At 57.6% G+C, this 23248-nt stretch overlaps 2 protein-coding genes and 1 non-coding gene across 8 annotated transcripts; 1 reads left to right on the top strand and 2 right to left on the bottom strand.

Annotated features, from left to right (window-relative positions):
• Positions 1-80: 80 nt before the first annotated feature.
• On the bottom strand, positions 81-152 carry TRNAS-AGA. Its single transcript has one exon. It is a non-coding gene; the product is annotated as a tRNA-Ser (tRNA).
• A 995-nt stretch (positions 153-1147) lies between these two features.
• ARHGAP33 (Rho GTPase activating protein 33) lies at positions 1148-14220 on the top strand. The gene is given in 23 exon segments (XM_032488052.1): positions 1148-1304; positions 3336-3433; positions 3515-3599; positions 3956-4036; positions 4147-4284; positions 4705-4797; positions 5373-5405; positions 5407-5496; positions 5585-5662; positions 5747-5813; positions 5897-5956; positions 6048-6200; positions 6284-6386; positions 7571-7715; positions 7796-7878; positions 7963-8070; positions 9475-9620; positions 10257-10410; positions 10495-10640; positions 10713-10787; positions 11815-12155; positions 12157-12487; positions 12577-14220. Coding segments are annotated over 23 exon segments (3873 nt in total). The 5' UTR covers positions 1148-1298; the 3' UTR covers positions 13836-14220.
• Positions 14221-14276: 56 nt separating this feature from the next.
• On the bottom strand, positions 14277-23202 carry LOC106729574 (inactive serine/threonine-protein kinase TEX14). 6 transcript variants are annotated; one of them, XM_032488063.1, is made up of 16 exons: positions 20784-23202; positions 18375-18489; positions 17809-17974; positions 17572-17729; positions 17430-17490; positions 17230-17354; positions 17002-17094; positions 16417-16552; positions 16205-16326; positions 15970-16127; positions 15702-15895; positions 15546-15618; positions 15367-15455; positions 15122-15277; positions 14570-14619; positions 14277-14472 (listed from the first exon to the last, which is right to left on the bottom strand). In XM_032488063.1, exons 1-16 carry the CDS (start codon positions 20914-20916, stop codon positions 14286-14288), a joined length of 2016 nt encoding a protein of 671 aa, XP_032343954.1. In that variant the 5' UTR covers positions 20917-23202; the 3' UTR covers positions 14277-14285. The 6 variants fall into 6 exon arrangements, 5 of the variants coding, with proteins under 5 accessions (XP_032343954.1, XP_032343953.1, XP_032343955.1 ...); XM_032488062.1 differs by having other exon boundaries at positions 16205-16552; positions 20784-21001; positions 21585-23202; XM_032488065.1 differs by having other exon boundaries at positions 14333-14472; positions 14570-14675; positions 16205-16552.
• Between the last annotated feature and the right edge of the window lie 46 nt (positions 23203-23248).

The following is a 23248-nucleotide window of genomic DNA, read 5'->3' as shown; positions in this document are numbered from 1 at the left end:
CTGACTCTCAACTCAGGAGTGGATCCTCACCATTCACTTTCCCCAATCTCTGTTTAATAAAAAAAAAAAAAGTTTTTTAATAGAGGTACTGGGGATTGAACCCAGGACCTCATGCATTCTAAGCATGCACTCTACCACTGAGCTATACCCACCACCCTAAAGTTTTTTTTTTAATTTTCTGCTTAATTTTTACCCATAGAACGTAATCACCTTCTAATATTCTATATTTTAAAACATTTATTTTGTTCATTGTCTTCTCCCACTAACTTTTGAGCTCCATGTGGGCGGGGTATATTTCCCCCTGTTTTGGTTACTGATATATCCACAAATTAAGTGATCAGAGTTTTTGAATGAATGAAGGAATGGATCAAGTGTGTACCTTCTGAGGTGAGGGCTTTGTTGAGGACATGACCAATGGAAGGTCCTCTTGGAGAAAGAGTTGTACAGAGTATTTTCTGAGCCGCAGTCAACAGCAGGAACGATTGGGATTGGCATTATGGGAGGAGTGATCGCATCCTGGCATCAGATCTAAATTTATTCCTAGGAAAAAGGAGTCAAGGCTGGAGGCCAGCCTGTAAGAAGCAGTAGAGGAAGAGACTAAAGGAAGAAGCAAGGAAAATGTCCAGGGGGTACGGGGAGGCCAAGTCGCAGAGTGCCTAGGGTTATGTCCCAGGCAGGGCATCTGAGTCTGAAAAACATCCATGGGCAAACAGTATTCTGTGGGCCGGGGCGGGGCAGAAGTGACAGAGTGGGGCTAGAGGACTGAGACTTTTGAAGAGATACTTAGGGGATGGAGAAAAGCCCTGAGGCCATGGGATAATCAAATTAAGAGTGTCAGAAGAGCGGTCACTGACAGCGAACTATGGGGATGGCCCACTGCTTAGTGATAGAAATGTTGAAAGCAAATCATAAAGAACCTGGGGGTGTGTCTCAGGAGGGGAATGACAGCCAATGAAAAGCAGACATGGGCGTGGTGCTGTCAAACTTCGCGGGGCGGGAACGGAAGAGACAGACCCAGGGAGGGGACCCAAGCCGAAGCCAATGAAAAGCCTCCAGGTGGGCGGGGCGTAGTCCTAAGGCCAACGGTGGAGCCAATGAGAAGCGGCGCCGAGTCCCCACTGCTCCCGCCCCCGTGGTGCGCGCGCGCCAGAGCCATGGGCAGCCGTTAGGGGCGGGGCCTGCAGCCGCCCGCGCGCGGCTCGCGCCCTCCCCTTTGTGTCGCCATGGCGGCGGCATCGGCGACGAGGACGACGAGCGAGGGGTCCAGCGCGGCCGGCGCCTGAGGAGGCTACGCGACCATGGTGGTGAGGGGCCCACGTGGCCGTCAGTCTGTCGGCGAGTCAGTCTGTCTGCGAGTCAGTCTGTCTGCGCGGGGCCACGCCCCGCGCGCCCCGCCCCCGGCCCCGCCCGAGCCTGCGGCCTGCGCCCTGCGCCCTGCGCCGCCCCTCACCCCTCATCGCTGTCCCTCTAGACCCCCGGCCTGGTCTTGGGCCCGAGTCCTTATCCCGGCCCCGCCCCCTCTGCGCGCATCCCCCTTCCACGCCCTGGATGGGGGTGACTGTTTCTGAAGCCCCAGACTTGGGAGGAAAAAGGGCTGGTTCAGGGAAGGATCCCTCATCCTTCCAAGTGGCCCCAGCAGGGGCCCGCTGAGGCTCTCTTGGTCCTTCACCAGCCCCTATCCCAGAGCCATCCTCGGCTTCCTCATCCCAACCTCCACCCTTCCCTGGCCTAGCCCCCTTCTCCTCATACCTCCAGCCCTTTTCTCATCCTTGAGCCCCACCCCCACCAGGCTCCATCCTCAGCCTGACCCTTTTCTTCTTCTCATCTTTCTCACCCCATCCCAGTCCCTGTCAACCAACCCTCCCCTACCCTCCATCAGCCTAAACCTTTACTTCAGCCTCTCCAGCTGCTCCCCTCCTCCTTTCTCCACCCCAATCCCAAGCCTGCATTGTACCCCCAATGTGATCCTTAGGGGCCTCTCCATTTTCTTACCCTCATCTACCCTCCCCGGCTGTCTCCCTCTCTCACCATGCTGCTCCTGCTTATTCAACCATTCCCTCTCTCATTCGCTCACTTCACTATCACTGAGACCTCTGTGTAGCCCCTTTGCTCCAGGCACAGAAAGAGTCAGATCCCATCCTGCCTTGGGGAAGGAACTTCATGGGCTGGAGGAGGGCAGACCCAAGGGTGAGACCCAAAGGATGAAGTCAGGGTCATAGGGATATGAAGGAGGGAGAGGCTAGAGCCCAGTCTGGAGAATCCTCATCTGGCAGATGGTTAATTTATTCATCAGATTTTACCCAGCCCCTCCTGTTCGACCGGAACTGGCACTGGACCCTGGGACTCAGAGTGGAATCAGACACAACCCTACCTGTAAGGCACATCAGTTCTGTGCCCAGCTGTGTGCTGGGCAATGCTGGGGAACTAGGAACTCAGCCCCAGTCCAGTGGGGGAAGATGGACTTGTCACCAGACGGTGACATCTCAGTGCTCAGGGCTGCGATGAGGGAAGCTCAGGCAGCATCCTCAAGCCTTGGATGGGGGAGGTTCAGGGGATGCAGGGGTCCAGAAGAGGGGCCTGACACTGTCTGAAAGGTCAGGAAGAACTTCAAAGTGGAGGGAACAGGAGAGTTGAGACCTAAGGGATGAGGAGGTGTGAACCTAGTGAAAGGATAGGGAAGAGTGTCCCATGCAGTGGAAACAGCTTTTGCAAAGGCCTGGAAGGAAATGAGAAGATGGTGCTTTTGTTGGACTCTCAGAAGTTTGAGAGCTCTGGAAGTGGAGGCAATGTGAAGAGATGAGGCTGGAGAGGTAAACAGACCAGAGAATTTAGACTTCATCTTAAAAGACAACAGGGAGCCATTGAAGAGCCATAATCTGTGGAGAGACAGAGGCAGATTTGTGTTTCGTGAAAGTTATACTGGCTCTTGCTGCGAAGAAGCTGGCAGGAAGGGAGAGTGGAGGCAGGAAGACTGATAAGATGGGAGCTGTGATTGTCCTGACATCAGTGAAAGGCATGCAGAGGCGCATATGGGAGACTGTGCTCTGCAGGGGCTATGGAAGGGTTTTAAACAGGGAGAGGTGGTACCAGATTGCTCTTTCCCTGACTCACCCTTGGTCCCTGCTCTTCCAGCCCCCCACCGCAGGCCACACACGAAGAAGCAGCCCTTCCCTCAGCCCCGCCTTCACCTTCCCCTGACCTACCCTTCTACTCCATGCTTAGGGCAGTGCGTAGAGCAATTCGGGCCTGCGGGCCCAGACTGACAGATAACAATGCGCCCGTTGTCTCTCTGCTCCCATCTCTGGGGGCCTCTGATTCTTCTTTCTACTCTCCAGGCTCGCAGCACTGACAGCCTGGATGGCCCAGGGGAGGGCTCCGTGCAGCCCCTGCCTCCCACTGGCGGGCCCAGTGTGAAGGGGAAACCTGGGAAGAGGTGAGAGGTGAGGGAGAGGCTCAGCTTCGGAGGGAGGCGCCAGGCACAGGAGCCACTGCTCATCTATCACCTGTCCCCCAGGCTCTCGGCTCCTCGGGGTCCTTTCCCCCGACTGGCAGACTGTGCCCATTTTCACTACGAGAACGTTGATTTTGGCCACATTCAGGTATGGGGTCTGTACCCAGGTGGGAAGGTCAGATCCCACCCAACCCAGCACTTTCAGCCACTTTACCCCTGAAACCGATCCCTGGGACAGGCTGCTCCTGGGCAAGAGCCGCAGGGCAGAAGGGGAGAGCTGTTCATTCATTCATTCATTTCTTCCTTTATCAGTTCAATGACAACTTTTTGTTAGGTGTGTGTTCTGTGCCAGGACCCTGTACTCTGACTGATACATCACCAGGCCCTGTCTTTGGGGAGGCCCAGGAGGGGGACACAGACCCATCCCTAGATAATACCAATCTGGAGAGGTTGGAACTGGGACCAGAGTGAGGCCCTCGCCTGGGCCTTTGTATCCCTCTACAGCTCCTGCTGTCTCCAGAGCGTGAAGGCCCCAGTTTCTCTGGAGAGAATGAGCTGGTGTTTGGGGTACAGGTGACCTGTCAGGTGAGCCCAGCCACCCCTGCCCCTCATTTAGCCTGGCAGACTGGTTGCCATGGTCTTCAGCTCAGTGTAGTGGAACCACTGCTCCCTTCTGTCCTTCCCTACACCCACAGGGCCGTTCCTGGCCAGTTCTCCGCAGTTATGATGACTTCCGTTCCCTGGACGCCCACCTCCACCGGTGCATATTTGACCGGAGGTTTTCCTGCCTCCCAGAGCTTCCTCCACCCCCGGAGGGTGCCAGGGCTGCCCAGGTAAACTGCTTTTTGTCCCAGCCCTACCTCAGCCATGGTGTGTTCTCATTGGCGATGTATGAAACCATCAAGACAGGAGGATAGATAAATATTTAAACACTGGTATGGCCCGAGTCCCAACTAATCAGAGGTCTTACAACTGCAGCAGGGTTCTGGAGACTCCCTCTGGTTTTAGGATCATGGAGAGTTCCAGGGTGTTCCATGGGAGCGTCAGCAGGGCCAGACCAGTGGGGGCACACAGGGGCTTGGCATAGCCTAATTAGCAACTGATATGAGCACATTTCAGGACTTAACAGCAAGCGACACCCATGCATTCAAGTTGAATTTCAGCCCTGCCAGGGGCAAGCCCGGGTGGTATAGGAGGGCAGTGGGCTTTCCTAGGGTCTCCTCACAAAGCCCACCTTGACAACCTGCCCCCAGATGCTGGTGCCACTGCTGCTACAGTACCTGGAGACCCTGTCAGGACTGGTGGACAGTAACCTCAACTGTGGGCCTGTGCTCACCTGGATGGAGGTGGGTCCGGCAGGGGGCTTGGAGCTGGGAGTGCATGAGGCATGTCTGAGGAGCAAGAACCAGGTTGGGAGGGTGTGTGGGCAGAGGAAAGAAATGAGCCGGAGTGGAGGAGGCAGTGGTATTTCAGTGTCTGCGTGGGCGCATGCCTGTGAAAGAGAATGCAGCGCGCGCGTGTGTGTGTGTGCATGTGCACATGCAGATATTGGGTTATGGGGATGTAAGAATTCCAAAGTATATCAATTAAAAATAAAAATAGGTTTGGCTCTAACGCACAAAATGCCAAGCTAAGAGTGACTTAAAGCAGCAGGTTTTTGGAGAGCAGATGTGCAGTGTCAGCTATGGAGGGTGAGGGTGCAGGGGTGTATCAGGAAGACTTCAGGCAGGGGAGTCCTGGGACCAGAAGGGGCTTTGTTTTGCAAGATGCACGACTGGAGGTGTTTGATCAATAGCTCTCAGTGACAGGGGCTTTTAGGTGGGGGACAGGTGGTGACCTCCACTTGGCCGAGAGGAACCTTCTCTGTCTTTACTACCGCCTTCCTCTGGCCTCTTCCTGCCACATTCCCCCTCTATCTCAGCTGGACAACCACGGCCGGCGGCTGCTCCTCAGCTGAGGAGGCCTCACTCAATATCCCCGCGGTGGCCGCTGCCCATGTGGTAAAACGGTACACAGCTCAGGCACCAGACGAGCTGTCCTTTGAGGTGAGGCTGTAGGGGAGCAGACCCCAGCGAGGCTCCCCACTTGCCCTGCCCTCTCTGACCCTCCATCCTCGCACCTGCCCACTCCCAGGTGGGAGACATCGTCTCAGTGATTGACATGCCGCCCACGGAGGATCGGAGCTGGTGGCGGGGCAAGCGGGGCTTCCAGGTGAGCCTGGCATGGGGTGGACAGGCAGGGTCAGGGCATTTGCCAGCTCAGGTGGCCCAGTCACTGACCCTGAACCCTCCTCAGGTCGGTTTCTTCCCCAGTGAATGTGTGGAGCTGTTCACAGAGAGGCCCAGTCCAGGACTGAAGGGTGGTGAGTGCCCTGGGCAAAGCGGGGAGGCCCTTCTGCATCCTTTGTCTGCCAGCTATCCTTTCTACCCATGGTTCACCCTACAGATGCTGACGGTCCCCCAGGTGGTGTCCCGGCTCCCCAGGGTATCTCTTCTCTGACCTCAGGTAATGCAAACTACGGGCCAGGCCCCTGCCCTCCCCTTCAACCAGACTGGTGGCTGCCCTGACCCTGTGTGTCCTGCCTTTACCCCCACAGCTGTGCCCCGGCCGCGTGGGAAGCTGGCCGGCCTCCTCCGCACTTTCATGCGCTCCCGCCCTTCTCGGCAGCGGCTGCGGCAGCGGGGCATCCTGCGGCAGAGGGTGTTTGGCTGCGACCTAGGAGAGCATCTCAGCAACTCAGGCCAGGACGGTGAGGCTGGGCCCACCTTCCCTGCCCACCTCTCCCATCCATGATGCGACCTGCCCAGCCCTGACCCCGCTGCTTTCTCCCAGTGCCCCAGGTCCTTCGCTGCTGCTCTGAGTTTATTGAGGCCCACGGGGTGGTGGATGGAATCTACCGGCTCTCCGGCGTGTCGTCCAACATCCAGAGGCTACGGTGAGGGCCCTGCACCAACCTTGTCCCCCCACAAACATTTACTGAGCATCAACTCTGTTCCAGGCGCTGTGCCATGTGCTGGGGACACAGAGGTATCGGGAGTTAGGAGGGCATAGGGCGGGGTTGGAGCGGGGTGGGGGCAGGGAGGGCTTCCTTGAGGAAGTGACACCACAGCTGAGGTCTGAAAGGTGAGCATAGAATGAGCATTCGAAGCGGAGGGGTCAGCCTTCACTGAGCACCTGCCACACTGCCAGGCGTTAGGCACTGGGGGTGCAGTGGTGAAGGAGACAGCCAGAGACTCCTGCCCTCGTGGGGTCCGCGTGCTGGAGGGAGAGACAAGGAAATGAGAGAGTTTACAATAGGTGCAAGTGGTACGGAGCAAAGAAGACCAGGGTGAGGAAGATCATAATAGGAAATCAGGGAAAGGTATTGTGGTTTTAAATAGGGTGGGCACAGAGGGCCTGCTGGAGGAGACCTCACGTGGAGGAAGTGAGGGCGCGAGTCACATGGGTACCCGCGGTGGATGGAACAGCCAGCACAAGGGGAAGCAGCAGGAGATGATGTCTGAAAAGCAGCTAGTGGCAGAGCATGCAGGGCTTTTTGGATGGCTGCTAGGATTCTGGCTTTTCCCAGGAGTGAGGAGGGAACCACAGGAGGGGTTCTGAGCTGAGGTGGGGCAGTGTGCATGACAGTCTTCGAGGTGGGAAGCAGTGAGGCAGGGTGAAGGGTCTGACAGGTGAGAGCCCAGAGTCTGGGGCAGTGAGAGATGAGGCAGAAGTCACATGCAGAGCTCTGACCTGGGAGGGTGGGACACCCCACAGAATTGTGAGCAGGGCCCGCTGGGATTTCACCTGCATTTTCCAGTGACTTCTTGGAGCCAGGAAAATGGCACAATTTGGTGGAAGGAGCACAGTCACGCTCTGCAGGCAGAGAGCCTTGGGTGGCTACAAGCAGAGGCATCTCCCACCTGAGCCTTAGCGTCCTCCTCTGTAAAATGGGGTGCCCTTGTCTTTGGCACACAGGGTTGTTGGTGGGGAGGGGGTTCAGTAAGTTTCTGCTTCTGAAGAGCCCAGCACAGGAAGAGGGTGGCACCCACCTGTAGACACTGTGAGAGGAGGGGAAGGACACCGCCAGGTGGGCCAGCTCTGACCCGAATCTTCCCCTCCTTGACCTGGTGGCCTCAGGCATGAGTTTGACAGTGAAAGGATCCCGGAACTGTCCGGCCCCGCCTTCCTGCAGGACATCCACAGTGTATCCTCCCTCTGCAAGCTCTACTTCCGAGAGCTGCCCAACCCCTTGCTCACGTACCAGCTCTACGGCAAGTTCAGCGTGAGTAAGGGAGCTGGCAAGGGGGGAGGGCGCTGGGCTGCGAACAGCCTGGACCCCATCACACCCATGCACAATCTCAGGAAGCCATGTCAGTGCCCGGGGAGGAGGAACGCCTGGTGCGGGTCCACGACGTCATCCAGCAGCTGCCCCCGCCGCACTACAGGTAAACCAGAAGGGTCAGGGAAGGGCTATGGTGGGTTCCCAAGGGAGCTGAGGCTCAGGTGGCCCCTTCTGCACCCACCCCCAGGACCCTGGAATACCTGCTGAGGCACCTGGCCCGCATGGCGAGACACAGTGCCAACACCAGCATGCATGCCCGCAACCTGGCCATCGTTTGGGCACCCAACCTGCTACGGTAAGCTGGCAGCTCACCAGCCTCCCCCATCGCCTCTCTGCCATAGGCTGGGCCTCCAGTCTCCCCCTACCCTTACCCCACACCAGAAAACCACCCAGCTTTTGTTCTCTTGCTCATTTCACCCAACACATACTTATTAAACACTTCCTGTATGCTAGCCCCGTTCTCAGCACTGGGGACACAGTGGTGAGCAGGAACCTGTGCTCTGGGCTCGCATTCTCATGCAGAAGATGACAGTGAACTGTTAAGAGAGAAATGCAGTATACTGTCTGATGGTGACGAGTGGCAAGGAGAAAGATTACAAAGCAGGGACGGGAGATGTTGCAGGATTATGGCATTTGAAGTTTTTAGATAGAGTGGTAGGGAAGGCTTCAGTAAGAAGTCTTCTGTGGCCAGCAGCAGGGTAAGCCCCAAAGGATTTGATGGTGACCAACACAGGCAAGCTGTCTGTTCTGGAGGAGTTCAGTTCTTCCCGGGAAACAAATAAGTAAATAAATAAAATAGGTGGTACATCAGATGGTAGGTATAAGAACTAAGGGGAAAAATAAAGATAGACATAGAATGTAGAGGCTTAGAATTTTAAATAAAGTATATGGGGAAGATGCTATTGAGAAGGTAACATTTGAGTTAATACCTGCAGAAGGTGAAGGAGGGACATGTGGATATCTGAGGAGGAGCAAACCAGGCAGAGGGAATAGCAAGTGCAAAGGTCCTGGGGCTGGGTCAAGGCCTAGTATATTGGAGGAACAGCAGGGAGGCTAGTGTGGCTGGAGCTGAGTGAGTGAGGGGTTGAGGGGGAGGAGATGATGAGGTCAGAGAGGTGACGGGGGACCAGATAGGGGAGTGACTTACAGGTCGTGGGTCCTGGTGAGGACTTTGGCTTTTCTCAGGAGTGAGGTGTGGCCGGGGGATGGCTCTGAGCTAGGAGGGCCCTGAGCTGACTTAAGGGTTCACAGGATCCCTCTGGCTGTGCGTGGGGAGCAGGCTGCAGGGGCCAGGATGGGAGCAGTGAGGAGGCTGTATGATGGTCCAGGAGGGAGAGGATGGAGGCTAGTCTGCGGTGGGGGCAGTAGGAGAGCAGCGTTTAGATTCTGGATAGATTTTGTGGATGGAGCCCATAGGGTCTGCTAAGATTGGATGTGGGTGTAAGGGAAAGGGGGGTCGAGGACAATTCCAAGGTGCTTGGCCTGAGCCACTAGAAGAACTACACTGACTGAGATGGGATAGGCAGAGAGGGAGCAGGTTTGGGGAAAGCTTGAGAATCCAGTTCTAGGTGTGATCAATTTGATAAGGTCAGAGACATTGAATGACAGTCATTGCTCCCATGGCTCCCCACCTTGCCTGGCCAGAACCCACCAGCTGGTGCTCAAGGCACCCGGCCACCCTCCCCCTCCTCCCATTCAGGTCCATGGAGCTGGAGTCAGTGGGGCTGGGGGGGGCAGCAGCCTTCCGGGAGGTGCGGGTGCAGTCAGTGGTGGTGGAATTCCTGCTCACCCACGTGGACGTCCTGTTCAGTGACACCTTCACCTCCGCTGGCCTCGACCCTGCAGGTATGCCCATCCCAGCCCTGATGTCCTGGCTACTGGCCCCTCATTGTCAGGGCTGCAGAGGGAGGGCAGGTGGGCTCCCAGCCCCATCCCTATCCCACTGAAGCAAGACCTCCACCCTGGCTCCTTGAGGACCCCGCCCCGGCCTCTCCCTCCCCTCCCCACCCTTCTCATTTCAGCTCCTACGCTCAGGATCCCCACTTCTTGGCCCGGACATCGTTCTTCCTTCACCCCTTGTAGCTCCTGGGGGCGTGTGGGGCCATGGGTCCACCTGGGAGGAGGTGGGAGGTCCCCAGACTTGACCCCACCTGGGCCCCACCCAGACTCCCCGCCCTGCCCCGGACCCCAGCCCAGTCAGGATTCAGCACGTCGGAGGGCCCACTGGGCCGAGGTAACTGAAGCCAGAGCCGCTGCCCTCGCTGGCTGCTGGGAGCTGCCTCCTCATCAGCTCGTTTCTGCCTCACTCCTCCTCCTCACCTGCCTGCTGCCCACCCGTTCCCGCCTGATCCGTCCCGGCCCCCTGCCTTGCCAGCCCGGGTGGGCACGCTGCGGGCCGGGGCTTGGGCTGTAGCGCTTGGCTTTGCCTGTGACCTTGAATGGCCCTGGGGCTGATAGCTGCCCCCTTTCCCGACTCCCCAGGCCGCTGCCTCCTCCCCAGGCCCAAGTCTCTTGCGGGCAGTGGCCCCTCCACTCGCCTGCTGACACTGGAGGAAGCCCAGGCTCGTACCCAGGGCCGGCTGGGGACACCCACCGAGCCCACAACACCCAAGACCCCAGCTTCACCTGTGGAAAGGTGAGTGGGATGCCCTGGATGGAAGGGGCCAGCCTGGAGGTCCCAGCTCCTCAGCCTGCTTCCTGTGTCTCACTCAAACCCCAGGAGGAAAGGGGAGAGAGGCGAGAAACAGCGGAAGCCTGGGGGTAGCAGCTGGAAGACCTTCTTTGCATTGGGCCGGGGCCCCAGCATCCCCCGAAAGAAGCCTCTGCCCTGGCTAGGGGGCACCCGTGCCCGACCGCAGCCTTCAGGTCAGAGGTGGAGCAGTTGGGGTGGTTGGGGAGGCGCTCTGGAGGCCCCTGTGACCTTTCTACTCTCTGCAGGCAACCGACCTGACACAGTCACACTGAGATCCGCCAAGAGTGAGGAGTCTCTGTCATCACAGGCCAGCGGGGCTGGTGAGCACTGGGTGGACCATGCCTGTGCCCAGGTGGTGCTGGGAAGGACTGGGGCCCCAAGCTGGCCTCCAAATGATGTATTCAGAAACAGGGATCTTGAGGGTTTTTTCATTTTTAATCTGGACCGTACATACAATGAGTTGGATAAAGCTTCACCCTTGGTCCAGGCAAAGTCCCTTCAGTCTTTTAATCATTCCTTTTGAAAAACAATTTAAATAATATAATGAACATCCATGAACGAGAACTAAAAGAGCCCCACTACCTCACCTGTGAGCTCATCCCCCTCCCACCTGCTGCCTCTCTACCAGAAGCATCCCCTAGATTTGATGTCTTCATCCCCTTGCTTTCCGGGTTTTATCACGTACAGGTGTAGAAGTGTAGGCACCAATAACACTGTGATGTCCTAGTTGTTTTGAAACTTTAATTGAAAGATATCATTAAAAAGGGTATTGTGCTGTAAGTGGATTCACTCACCACTACGTTACAGGCTGCCGCCCGCACTGCTGAGTGTAGCTCAGGCTGCTTCCTCTGCATCACTCTCTAGTGTTCCAGGTGTGGGGATCCCCTTGGGAGTTGCTTGTCCTTCCTCCTCCCGATGCATCTGGGGGCTCTGAGGAGCACACCCAGGAGTGGAGGTGCATACTGTACGGTATGCTCACATCCAACTCTACAAAACAAGGCCCAAGAGTTTCCCAGGGGTGGTGGCCCCAGACTGTCCTCCAGCTTCTGGGTACAAGATCCTGCTGGTCTCATGCTCACAGCCCATGGGGTTGTCACACTTCCTTCTTGTCTTTGCGTCTGGAATGCTTCTTTTCATGGACTTGCCATTCATTTCCTTTATCACCCGTGAGTCTGAACAGCTGTCCCTGGATTCCCAGCCATTGTGACACTATCTGGGGGCGCCGGGGACATGCCTCTTCCTGTTATTCCCCCAACTTACTGAGGGGTGCCCTGTTCTCACTGCTGTATAGGGGTATGTAACGTTCTGTCCCCTGACCCCTAACTGCCCCCCACACTGCCCTTCCAGGCCTCCAGAGGCTGCACAGGCTGCGGCGACCCCACTCCAGCAGTGATGCTTTCCCTGTGGGCCCAGCACCAGCTGGCTCCTGCGAGAGCCTGTCGTCATCTGAGTCCTCCTCTTCCTCTGCCTCCTCCTCCTCCTCGTCCTCCTCGTCCTCAGCAGCTGGGCTGGGGGCACTCTCCGGTTCCCCCTCACACCGAACTTCAGCCTGGCTAGATGATGGTGATGAGCTGGACTTCAGCCCACCCCGCTGCCTGGAGGGGCTCCGGGGGCTTGACTTCGATCCCCTTACCTTTCGCTGCAGCAGCCCCACCCCAGGGGACCCTGCACCTCCCGCCAGCCCGGCCCCCCCCGGCCCCCGCCTCTGCCTTCCCACCCAGGGCAACCCCCCAGGCTCTGTCACCCCGTGGGCCCACCAGCCCTGCCTCACCCACTGCCCTGGACATCTCAGAGCCCCTGGCTGTATCGGTGCCACCCGCTGTCTTGGAGCTGCTGGGGGCTGGGGGAACACCCGCCTCGGCCACCCCAACGCCAGCCCTCAGCCCCAGCCCAGGCCTGCGCCCCCGTCTCATCCCCCTGCTGCTACGTGGAGCTGAGGCCCAGCTGAGTGACACCTGCCAACAGGAGATTTGCAGCAAGCTGGCACTACCTGGTCCCCGTGGAGCACCAGGCCAGCAAGGTAAGTCCTGTCCAGCCCACCCCACACCCTTACAGACCCTGAGGCTATGCCCAAGACCCCGCTGACTCCTCTTCCCATTCCTCTCCTAGGTCCTGGTATGGAGTCACCGCTGCTGCCCCCACCCCTGTCCCTCCTGCGCCCTGGGGGGGCCCCGCCCCCACCCCCCAAGAACCCAGCACGCCTCATGGCCCTGGCCCTGGCTGAGCGGGCTCAGCAGGTGGCCCAGAGACAGAGCCAACAGGAACAGGAGAGCACCCCATCTGCTCCCCACTCCCCTTTCCACCGCTCCCTGTCCCTGGAGGTGGGCGCTGAACCACCTGGGACCTCAGGGAGTGGGCTGCCTCCCCAGTCCTTAGCCCACCCAGGTGCCTGGGCTCCAGGACCCCCACCCTCCCTTCCAAGGAAACTAAGTGATGGGAGCCTGGTCAGGAGCCAGCGGCCCATGGGAACCTCAAGGAGGGGACCCAGAGGCCCTGCCCAGGTCAGTGCCCAGCTCAGGAGGGGTTGGGGGTACAGGGATGCACCAGAGACAGCAGCCCAGTTCCTGTTTTCTGTCCCCCAACAGGTTCCTACCCCTGGCTTCTTCTCAGCCCCTCGGGAGTGCCTGCCGCCCTTCCTTGGGGTCCGCAAACCAGGCTTGTACCCCCTCAGCTCCCCATCCTTCCAGCCCAGCTCCCCAGCCCCAGTCTGGAGGAGTCCTCTAGGTCCTCCTGCACCACTTGACAGGGGAGAGAACCTGTACTATGAGATTGAGGCGGGCGAGGGGTCCTTCTACTCTGGCCCCAGCCGGTCCTGGAGTCCCTTGCGCTCCATGCCCCCAGACAGGCTCAATGCCTCCTATGGCATGCTTGGCCAATCACCGCCACTCCACAGGTCCCCCGACTTCCTGTTCAGCTACCCACCACCGCCTTCCTGCTTTCCCCATGACCCCCTTGGCTACTCAGCCCCCCAGCACCCTGCCCGGCGCCCCACCAGACCTGAACCCCTCTATGTCAACCTAGCCCTAGGGCCCAGAGGTCCCTCACCTGCCTCTTCCAGCTCCTCCTCCCCTCCGGCCCACCCCCGAAGCCGCTCTGATCCTGGTCCCCCAGCACCCCGCCTCCCCCAGAAACAGCGGGCCCCCTGGGGCCACCACGCCCCTCATAGGGTGCCTGGGCCCTGGGGCCTTCCGGAGCCTCTCCTGCTCTACAGGGCAGCCCCACCAGCCTATGGGAGGAGGGCTGAGCACCACCGGGGGTCCTTGTACAGGAATGGGGGGCAAGTAAGGGAGGGGGCTGGTCCCCCACCCCCCTACCCCACTCCCAGCTGGTCCCTCCACTCTGAGGGCCAGACCCGAAGCTACTGCTGAGCCAGAGCTGGGAGAGACCTTCTTTCTCTTCCCCCTCACTGACCTTGGCCCAACCCAGTCCCTTGTTTTGTATTCTTGAGATCCTGACCTCTACCCCAGGTTTCTAACTTTGTAACTTGCCTCTGATGTGGGTCCCTAACCTGTGACCATAGCTTCCCTACCCTTGGCTGACGGGCTCGCCCATCCTCCCACCATCCTCCATCCTGGGGGCTCTCGCACAAATCTGAGGACTAGGCTGACTCCCTGTCCTCCCTCTCCTTCCAGGAGCCCTCAGCATGTCCTGACCTGTGCACAGGGGGTGGGGAGGACAGCTCCTGCCCATCTCCCCTCACATACCCCACTAAACCATCTGACAAAATTAATGAATAAAAATGGTGAAAACGTGGCTGCTAGTGTCATGCTGGGGCCAGGCTCAGTGAATAAAGAGGCAGTGACAGGTGGGTCACTTTATCATTTTATCATTTCAGCAGGTGCCAAGTGCGGAGTCCCTCCTGGGAGGCTCTGAGGAGCGATATCTGCCGAGGCGGGGCCATGGATGCCCTGACAATTTGTGTCAGGAGTGGGATTGAGCTTGGGTCTGTCTTCAAGTTGGTATCCACCTTTCATCTCTGCTATGATCTCCTCCAGCAGATCCATCCTGGGGGTGGGGAGACAGTTGGGTAGGGGTGGACTGAGGGTTACCTCAGGGATAAAGAAGGGGCCTGGGACCCTCCCACCAGGGCCCCATTTCTCACTTCTGCAGGCTGGAGAAGAGACTTCCTCTGATTAGCTCAGAGCTGGGATCCTGCAGGAGAAAAAGACTGGAGCTGCCACCAGGTGGCCACAGAGCTCAGGATGGGCCTAGGGGGTGGGGGCAGGGCCTGGGCTCAGGGTCTTCTGCTTCACCTGCCCTCGTGGCTTTCCCTGCCAGCAGCCTCTAGGATGTGGGAAGCCTCCCTGTAGGTCCAGTAGACAGGGGGTGGGCTCATGGGGCTGGGGGGTCCAGCAGGGTGGCCCTGTGTGTGTGCTGCCTCAGCCCCTGCAGGGCTTGGATCTTGGCTGAGAACTTCCTCTCAAACTGCTCCTCAGAACTCAGAAGGCTGAGTCCTGAAGGCTGGAGTGCAGGGCAGGGCCCTGGGGGAAGCAGGGTCAGTCGGGGGTCACAGATCAGTGAGGGGACAGTTGGGGATGACAGGGGCTCCCTGGTCAGAGAAGAGGTAGCCAGGGAAATTGGGGTTGGTGACGACTGGGGAGAGGGGTCACAGGTAAGTGAATGGACAGTCATGCGGGGCTCAGGGTATCCATACTGTGGATCTGGGCTCCAGGCAGCGGTGCAGGCTGACCCTGGCCGTGGGGCTGTGGCCTGGGCAGAGGCTAGGGTTGGGACTTGGGCTGCTGCCTAGAGTCAGGCTGCTGCCCGAATTCCAGGCTGCACCACTCTGGACTCTGCTGTGGCCCATGACCTGCAAAGAGCAATGACAGAGAGCTGGCGTGGGTGGCCCAGGTGCCCTGCAGCTCCCTTGATCCTCCACATGCCTGTCCTGGCTCCTACCTGGGGTGGGGAGGGGCCTAGGGACATCACGGGGGGCACAGGCCTGGGTGTAGTGTTGGCTCTGGGAGCCACATCAGGGTACAATGTCTCTGGGGGGGACAGACCAGTTGGTTGGAATGGGGCAGGGGCACAGCTGAGCTGTGCTCAGCACCTGCTACCATCCCCCCTTGCCCTCTAACCTGGTGGGAAACCCTGGCGTGAAGGGCACAGTGTGGTCCAGTCCACCGGGGAGCTCACCTCGGGAGCCGAGTCCTGTGGGGAGGAGACTGGGTGTGGGACGTGGGCCTGCCTGACGTTCCATGGCTGCCACCCTCCTCTGCCTGCCAGTCCCATACCTGGGCCATGGCCTCCCGCAGCAGGTATCGTGTACTCTGCAGGCTGCCCCGGCGGTCAGCAGGCCCTAGGCCCAGCCCAGCCCGAACCAGGGCCTGGTAGGGGGCTGGCACCAGCGGGTCCAGGGCTGGGCTCTCACCTGCCTCCAGTTTGGCCTTCACCTCAGGCCCCTCTCGTCCAGCCCAGGGCAGCTCTCCTGTAAGGAAGCATGACTGGAGGACCGAAACGGGTGGGGGCTGCAGTGGGTGGGGAGCAGGGTCACTCACTGACCAGTGAAGACCTCCTGGGCCAGGATGCAGAAGCTGTAGAGGTCTGAGGTGGCGGCAGGCGTGTCACCACAGATGAGCTCAAGTGGCAGCCATGGATACAGTTCGGGAGGTGGGGGCAGTCCTGGGCCTGGGCCTCCCCAGGGGTAGCCCTGCTGTGGCCTGTGGAGGCCGAGGCACCTGGTGAGCCAGTGGCCTCTGGGCAGGGACACAGGCAGGCAAGTGAGGCAGGCACTCACCTGGGCCTCAGCCAGCGTTGATGCAGCGGACGCCCGTGTTCCAGGCTGCCTACCTTGGCCAGGCCTGGCCGCACCAGCTGCACGGCGTGGGAGCTGAGGCCGCCGTGAGCACGCCAGCGGGCCTGCAGGAACAGCAGGGCCTCCAGCACCTGCAGCAGCAGGCGGCCGGGCAGCAGGCCTGGCACAGGGCGGGGCCCCCCACGGGGCCTCACCTCTCTAGGTCCCTGTGGGTGCAGCACCACATGCAGGGAGCCCAGCCACACGGGTTCGAAGAGAAGGCACAGCCCCGACAGGTCCGCCGAGGGGCTCAATGCCATCAGCAGCAACAGGCTGGGGTGGTGCAGGGTGCTGGGCAGGAGGAGAGCAGGCCACTCACGAGGGGGCCCTAACCCACACGGGGTGGGGGCTGCTCTTGGGCACAGAGACTGACGCCAGGGACTGACGATCCGCCTCAGCCACGAGACAGAAGAGAAACCGAGACCCAGGCTCACACAGCCTGGCGGTGGCAGAGGCAGCAACCAGTTTACACCCTGTCCCTGGTACCCCTCCCTACACCCACTTCCTCTCTGAGGCCTACAAGGCCGCACACTGAACTGGGTGCCCACCTTCCAGCGGTGGGGTAGTCACTCCAGTAGGAGGGCTCCATGCCAAGTACTGGCCCACAGGGGAAGCCTGTAAACAAGGCCACTGCCACAGTCCCTGGTCTTCTGTTTATGACACACTTGAGTCAGGAGGGCAGGCAGGAGACTGGCCTGTGGGCCTGGGCTGGCCCAGAGGGAAGGCTTGGGGGGACATACCTGCAGTGCTGAAGGTCAGCCAGCAGCACGTCAGGCTGGGTTCCAGGTGCCTTCAGCTGCCTCACGGTCACAGGGTGGCCCCTCCACAGGAGGCTGGAAAAATTGGGAGGGGGAGAGAGTGTAGGTCTGAGCCAGGGGGTGTCCCTGTGAGGGGAGCAGGAGAGCTGGACTCTCCCCAGAGCTCTGCTGGACAGCCAGGCAGGGGTGTGGGAGGGGGCGATCTCTCACTTGGCCATGAGGGTGTGGGAGCTGCTCTCATAGGTGCGGTCGGGCTCGCCCTGGGCTGGCAGTAGCTCCTTGGGATCTGCGAGGGGTATGCCTGTTACCAGCCCCAGTGGCCACAGGCTGCTCAGCTGGGGATGGGGAGCGAGACCATGAGGCACAAAGAGGACAGGTGGTCCTTGCTCCCCTCAACATCCCCCTCTTACCTGGCCGAACCCTGAGGCTGGAATTTGGGGGGATCTCCTGATCTGCTCCGGCCATGGTGCCCTGGGGTAAAGGGCAGTCCGAGAGTAAGTCCGGAGTAGCTGGGAGCAGTGGGTGGGCAGGCTTCAGGGTGTGGACTGTTACCTGTCCGCTTGCACCAGCCGCAGAAAGAACAGGGAACCACCACACAGGCTGTGTCCAGAGCCGGCCTGCAACTGGTCCACGGATGCAGTGGGTGCCAACTCACTGCTGTGTACTAGTGCTGATATGTTGGCCCGGCAGAGCTGTAACAGCTCCCGCATCTGGATGGGGTGCGTGTGGGGTGAGGCAGGGTGGGAGCGCTGGCCCTGATGCCCTCACCCCACCCTGGCTGTGGCTCACCTCACAGCTCTGCTTGGCACCACCCTGCTCTGCCCAGTCCCATGGGGTGTGACCCTGCTGGTCATGCAGACGCAGGTCGCCCCCTGCCTGCAGCAGGTGCAGCATAACCAGGCTGCGGCCGGAGAAGGCGCCCGCATGCACGGGTGTGCTGCCATCGAGGCAGCGGCTACAACAGAACAATGAGAGCAGGAATGGACTAGGAAGGGGACAGGACGGGGGACAAGAGGTGGCAGGATGGGAGCACTGAGGGATAAAGGGGTCACCATGATCATGGGAGGTGGATATCAGGATGGGGGTCACTTGGGGACACAGTGGAGTCTTTGAGAGGATGAGAGATCGCTGGGAGCATGGGGCACCGGAAGAATGGGAATAGACACTGGAGGACAAGAAGGGGTTAACTGAGTGAACAAAGTGGGGGGTGGTCACAGGGATGGGAGGGGCATCAGGGGATGGAAGGGGGTCTGAGGAAATGAGGCCTCTGGGGAAGACAGCCCTGGCTCTCAGGCTCTCTGGGGCTCAGACTCAGGGCCCTGGGAGTGTGGGGGCATCACCACCTGTCCACTCACTGGTTGGGGTTGGCACCAAAGGCCAGCAGGAGCCGCACGGCAGAGCTGTGGCCCAGCAGCGCAGAGAGGAAGAGCGCCGTCTGCCCAGCAGAGTTCTCACCATCTACCTGGACAACTGAGGGGCAGCGAGGCTTAGGATTGTCTCTGCCCCTTACTCTGGGGGCAGAGGTCCTGGAAACACCTTTCCCAGTTCCCAGCCCCCACAGTCCCTGCTTGACTGGGTGATCCTTGACGCCAGGTTCCGTCTCTATGTCCTAAAACCCCCGCCTTCCAGTTTCAGCCTCAGAATCCATCTCAACACAGTGCCCACCACTAAGTCCACAGAACTGGAACAAGGTGACATCCACCTGCTTTGCCAATATCTATCCCCGATCCCAGAGCTGTCAAAGTCACACGAAGGTACCCAGGGGCCAGGAGGAAGTGAACTTCATGGGCACTTGGGCTTACAGGAGCCTCGTGCACTGTCTAGGGCAGGCAGGCCCCACCCAGCTCTAATTCAGTGTACGTACAGGTCCCATGTGGCTAGCATCAAATTCAAGATCAGCAAACTCTCTGAATTTTTTTTTAACGGAGGTACTGGGGATTGAATCCAGGACTTTGTGCATGCTAGGCATGCGCTCTACCACTGAGCCATACTAACCCCTCCACCAAACTCTGGATTTTATCAGGAAATCTCTCAAGTTTATTTCTGAACACTGCACAAGGCAGTAAACTCCTCTGGATTCAGCCTCCATGCCCTTGCCAATCCCCTCGCCTCCATCATCCTGCTCAGATCCCCCCTCCCAATCCCTCATCTCCACAATCATCATGCCCTAAGTCCTGTTTCTTTGCATCCGTCATCCCTGAGTTCTTATTTCAGACCAGATCCCATATACCCAGGGAGGGCAAGTGCATGGTGTCTTTGTCCTTGCATTCCTATGTAATTGGGAGACACAGCTAATCAGTCATGCACTTGGACCAACCCAGCTTGGTCTCTGCCATAAACATCCCTCCAAATACAGTACTTCAGGAACCTCTGAAAATCACATTTACTATATCCTATTTTACTCAATAGCCTACCATCTTTTGCAATGGCATCCTAACTGGTTTTCTACATTTGTCTTACCCTGCAGAGGGAGCATCTTAAAATACAAATCATTTCAGGATATAGACAATCTTTACAATAATCACTTCATTTCATGTATAGATAATCGTATACAAGTTATTCCAAAAAAGAAAAATAGAAAAAGAGGGCAAGGCTCATTTTATGAGGCTAGTGTGACCTTAACTCCAAAACCAGATGAGAGTTTTCAGAATGAGAAGTGAAATTATACATCAATTCCGCTTATGATCATATATGCAAAGCCCCTAAAAAGAAAAGCAGTAACCCAACTGATTTATTCCCAGATTGCAAGGATGATTTAACAAAAGAAAATCTGTCAACATAACAAAACACATTCAAGGATTAAAGGATAAAAATCATGTTTAATTAAGTAGATACAGAAAAGGCATTTGATAAAATTCAATACCTACTTACGATAAAAAAAAAAACCCTCAGAAAACTAAGAATAAATGGGAACTTCCTTACTTCATAAAAATTATAAACCAATACCCAAGAGCAAGCATAGTACCTAATGCAGAAACACAGACTCAGTCTCTCTAATAACAACAACAAAGAAAGAAATGTCCATTGACAACTAAGTTTGGGAGTTCTGGCCAACAACTTATGACAGGAAAAAGCAATTAGAATTTAAAGACTGAATAGCTGAGACCAAACTGTCACCATCTGCTGATAACAAAAAAGTGAAAGGATCAACATAAATTACAACTGTTAAGCAAGTTCAGAAAGTGACCAGATACACAACCAACTTACATAAATCAATGAAAAACAGAAATTGTAAACTGGATAGTGTTAATTTCCTGCCCACAACTCCAATGGTCTCCAATTACACACAGAACAAAATCCAACAAAATGCACACCCCTTCCAAAACCGTCAGCTTCAGTTCTCTCCCCAAGTCCCTTGCTCCCTGCTGTTACTTACATATACCCAGTTTGTTTTGACTTCAAGGCCTTTGTGATGGTTATTCCATCTTTCTGAAGTACGCTTCCCCTAGGTTTTTGCATGACTGGCTCTTAAACTGTTGGACTCAAATATCACCTTATCCAAAAAGCTATCCTTTCCAGTGTATCTACCTCATCTTAAATTCCCATAATAGATTACATTCACAATGACCCAGAAGGTCATGTTCACCCGTAAATCCCCATCACAAACAACAGAGCCTTAGCACACACACCTATTGTGTCAACACAGTTTTGTCAACACAACTGTTGACTGGCTAACTGAAGTCCCACCCTCCATACCGCCCCTTGATCTTGCCGCCCCCCACCCCGAACCCCTTGCCCGGTAGTTCCAGTAGCCAGACTCTCACCTCTCTGCAGAAGCCGGGTGAGACCCCAGCTTGGGCCCCCAGCCACAGCAAGGCGATGCAGACGGCCCACCTGGCCTTCTGGATTCCTAACGGAGCCCAGCTCCACGGGTAAGTGAGAACGCAGCGAAGACATCTGTGGGCTCCAGATTCAGTCAGCTTCTGGCCAGGGATCAGCTAGGGGTTCTCATGAAGGCAGGAGGAAGTGATGGACTAGGTCTCTGGGGACAATAAAGACAGACTGGTGGGGAGTCCTAGGGGACAGTCTGAGAAAGGAAGGTGATTCAGGAGGGGTCTTATTTGGAGAGAAACGTCTGAATGAGAAAAAAAGGTGGGCTCTGAGAGAGCTACAAGGTCAGGGATCTAAGGGAGTCTGAGAATGAAGAGGATCTAAGGAAATCTGAGGGCTAGGTGCTCTATCTGGGAGATGGGGTCTGTGTAAGGGCTAAAGGGACAGGATTTGGGCCAAGGAAAGGAGTCTGAGGCCTTAGGAAGAGGGTCTGAAGACTACCTAGTGGCTGGAGGAAGAGGGGCCTGAGGGTTAGGACCAGAGAGGGTGTGGAGTCTACGGGCTGTGAGAGGGAAGTGTCCAAGGGAGGACGACAGTCTGAGGGCAGGGTCTTCCGGCTGCTGCGGAAAGAGCCCGGGGGAGGGATCTGAGGGCAGTGGCTGGGGTCTGTGAGCTGGGAGAGGGTAGGAGGGTTGGGGGCGTGGGCTGAGGTTTAGGGAAGCATCTATGTGCTGCGGAGGGGTCTACGGGCTAGGAGAGGGGACAGAAGTAAGGAAGGGGTCTGAGGGCTGTACCTGTGGGCAGCAGAGAGGGCGAGCTGAATGTTGACAGGGCCTGATAAACACGTGGGTTCTGAGGGCCCAGGAGCCGAAGGAAGGGAGGAGTATGAGGGAGGAGGCGCCTGAAGGCGGGGTCTTCGCGCTGGGGAAGGGGTCTGGTGGAGAGCTGAGGGCCCAGTCCACACGGCTTTACACCTACCGTTGGCCTCCTACAGTGATCACCACGTGACCACTACATGACGCCACGCACTACTTCTGGCGGTTTGGGCGGGAATCCTTAGCGCATGCGCATCAGTGGTCACCTGCCACCTTTGCACTTGCGCAGTAGCCTTTTTCCGTGAGCGCTGCTCTTCCGGTCTCGAGGTGATCCGGTAGAAGAGACAGCAACGTCCACTGCAGAACTGTTGGCTGCACCCTGCATGTTACCACCTTCTTGTTTGGGATGGTGGGTCCTTCCTGATCCCTGTCCTTGGCTGTCTTCCCACGCTCCTCACCCACCCACACGGGCTTTCTCTCCCTTTTTCCCTGCCTCAGGCTCTCTTCTTTGCCCCACATCTGTGGCCTCACAGTGCCCTGGACACCCCCCCTTGGATGTTCCCTGGGAGCCTCACACCCACCAGGTCCCACACGAGCCTTAGAATCTCCCCCAAACTGCATTTCCCCCCAGAACCCCATCTCAGAGTTGTCCCCACTGCCCCCTCTTTAAGCCAGAGCCCTGACCTTGCCCTGAATGTCTCCCTCAAATCCAGCCTGTCGGCTCCATGGCCCTTCCACTCAGCCTCCTGATTGTTCTTTCCACCAGCCCCCTCCTCCCTTCCCCACAGCCTGCCCAGCTCCACCCAGCTGCCAGGATTCCCTACCGAAGCTTCCTCTGGGCTCTCACACAGAGAGCTCAGGGTCCATCCCCCACATGGCAGCCAGCGGACTCTTCCTAAAGTGCAACCTGACTCTGTCCCTCCTCCACTTCAAACTCTCCTGGCACCCCAGTGCCCTTGGGACAGAGTCCAGGCTCTGCAGTGTGGCATCTAAGACGACATCATCTGCCCCTGCCACCCTCCATCCTTGTCTCCCCACTCCGCAGTCTGTTTTCTGCTTCTCTGTTTATACACATGCCCTTCCCTTTGAATGCTCTTTTCAGTATTCACTTGGTTCTTCTTATGAATTCTCTGGGAAGCCCTCTTGGTCACCAGGTGTCTCCTCTGGCCTCCCACAGCCTCCAGGCTTTCCCCAACATTGCCCTGATATTCCACGTGGGCTCCCCCCATCACAGCCCTGTCCATCCTGGCTGTCACCGTCTGAAAATGGGCCTGTCTCCCTCTACTGGACCAAGAGCCCTATGAGTCTGGGCCTGGGGTTGTCTTTACCTCTGCTGTGTCCTCAGCATTGTTCACCTTAAAAGGGGCTTCAGTAAATGCTTATTAAATAATAAAGTGGTTTGGCTCTTCTCTCTGTCCCTCCCTGGAGGTGTGACCTTAGCCTTGCCTCTTGACTTCAGTGCCTCAGTGTCTGCTCTTTAATAAACTATGCTCTTCACATGGAGTAAAAGAAGTTCTCACATCAGCCACTAACTGGCTGAACAGAGCTGACCACGGGCCCTTCTCAGGACAGGCTACCTCAGGGCTCAGGGGGAGGCTTCACTAGTCTTTGATTAACACCCTTGCCATCTTCTAGGGTCAGCT

The sequence above is a fragment of the Camelus ferus genome, chromosome 9 (assembly GCF_009834535.1).
Source record: "Camelus ferus isolate YT-003-E chromosome 9, BCGSAC_Cfer_1.0, whole genome shotgun sequence".
Taxonomy (NCBI): domain Eukaryota; kingdom Metazoa; phylum Chordata; class Mammalia; order Artiodactyla; family Camelidae; genus Camelus; species Camelus ferus.
The sequence above is the reverse complement of the archived record's forward strand: the minus strand, read 5'-3'. Positions and strand labels throughout refer to the sequence as shown.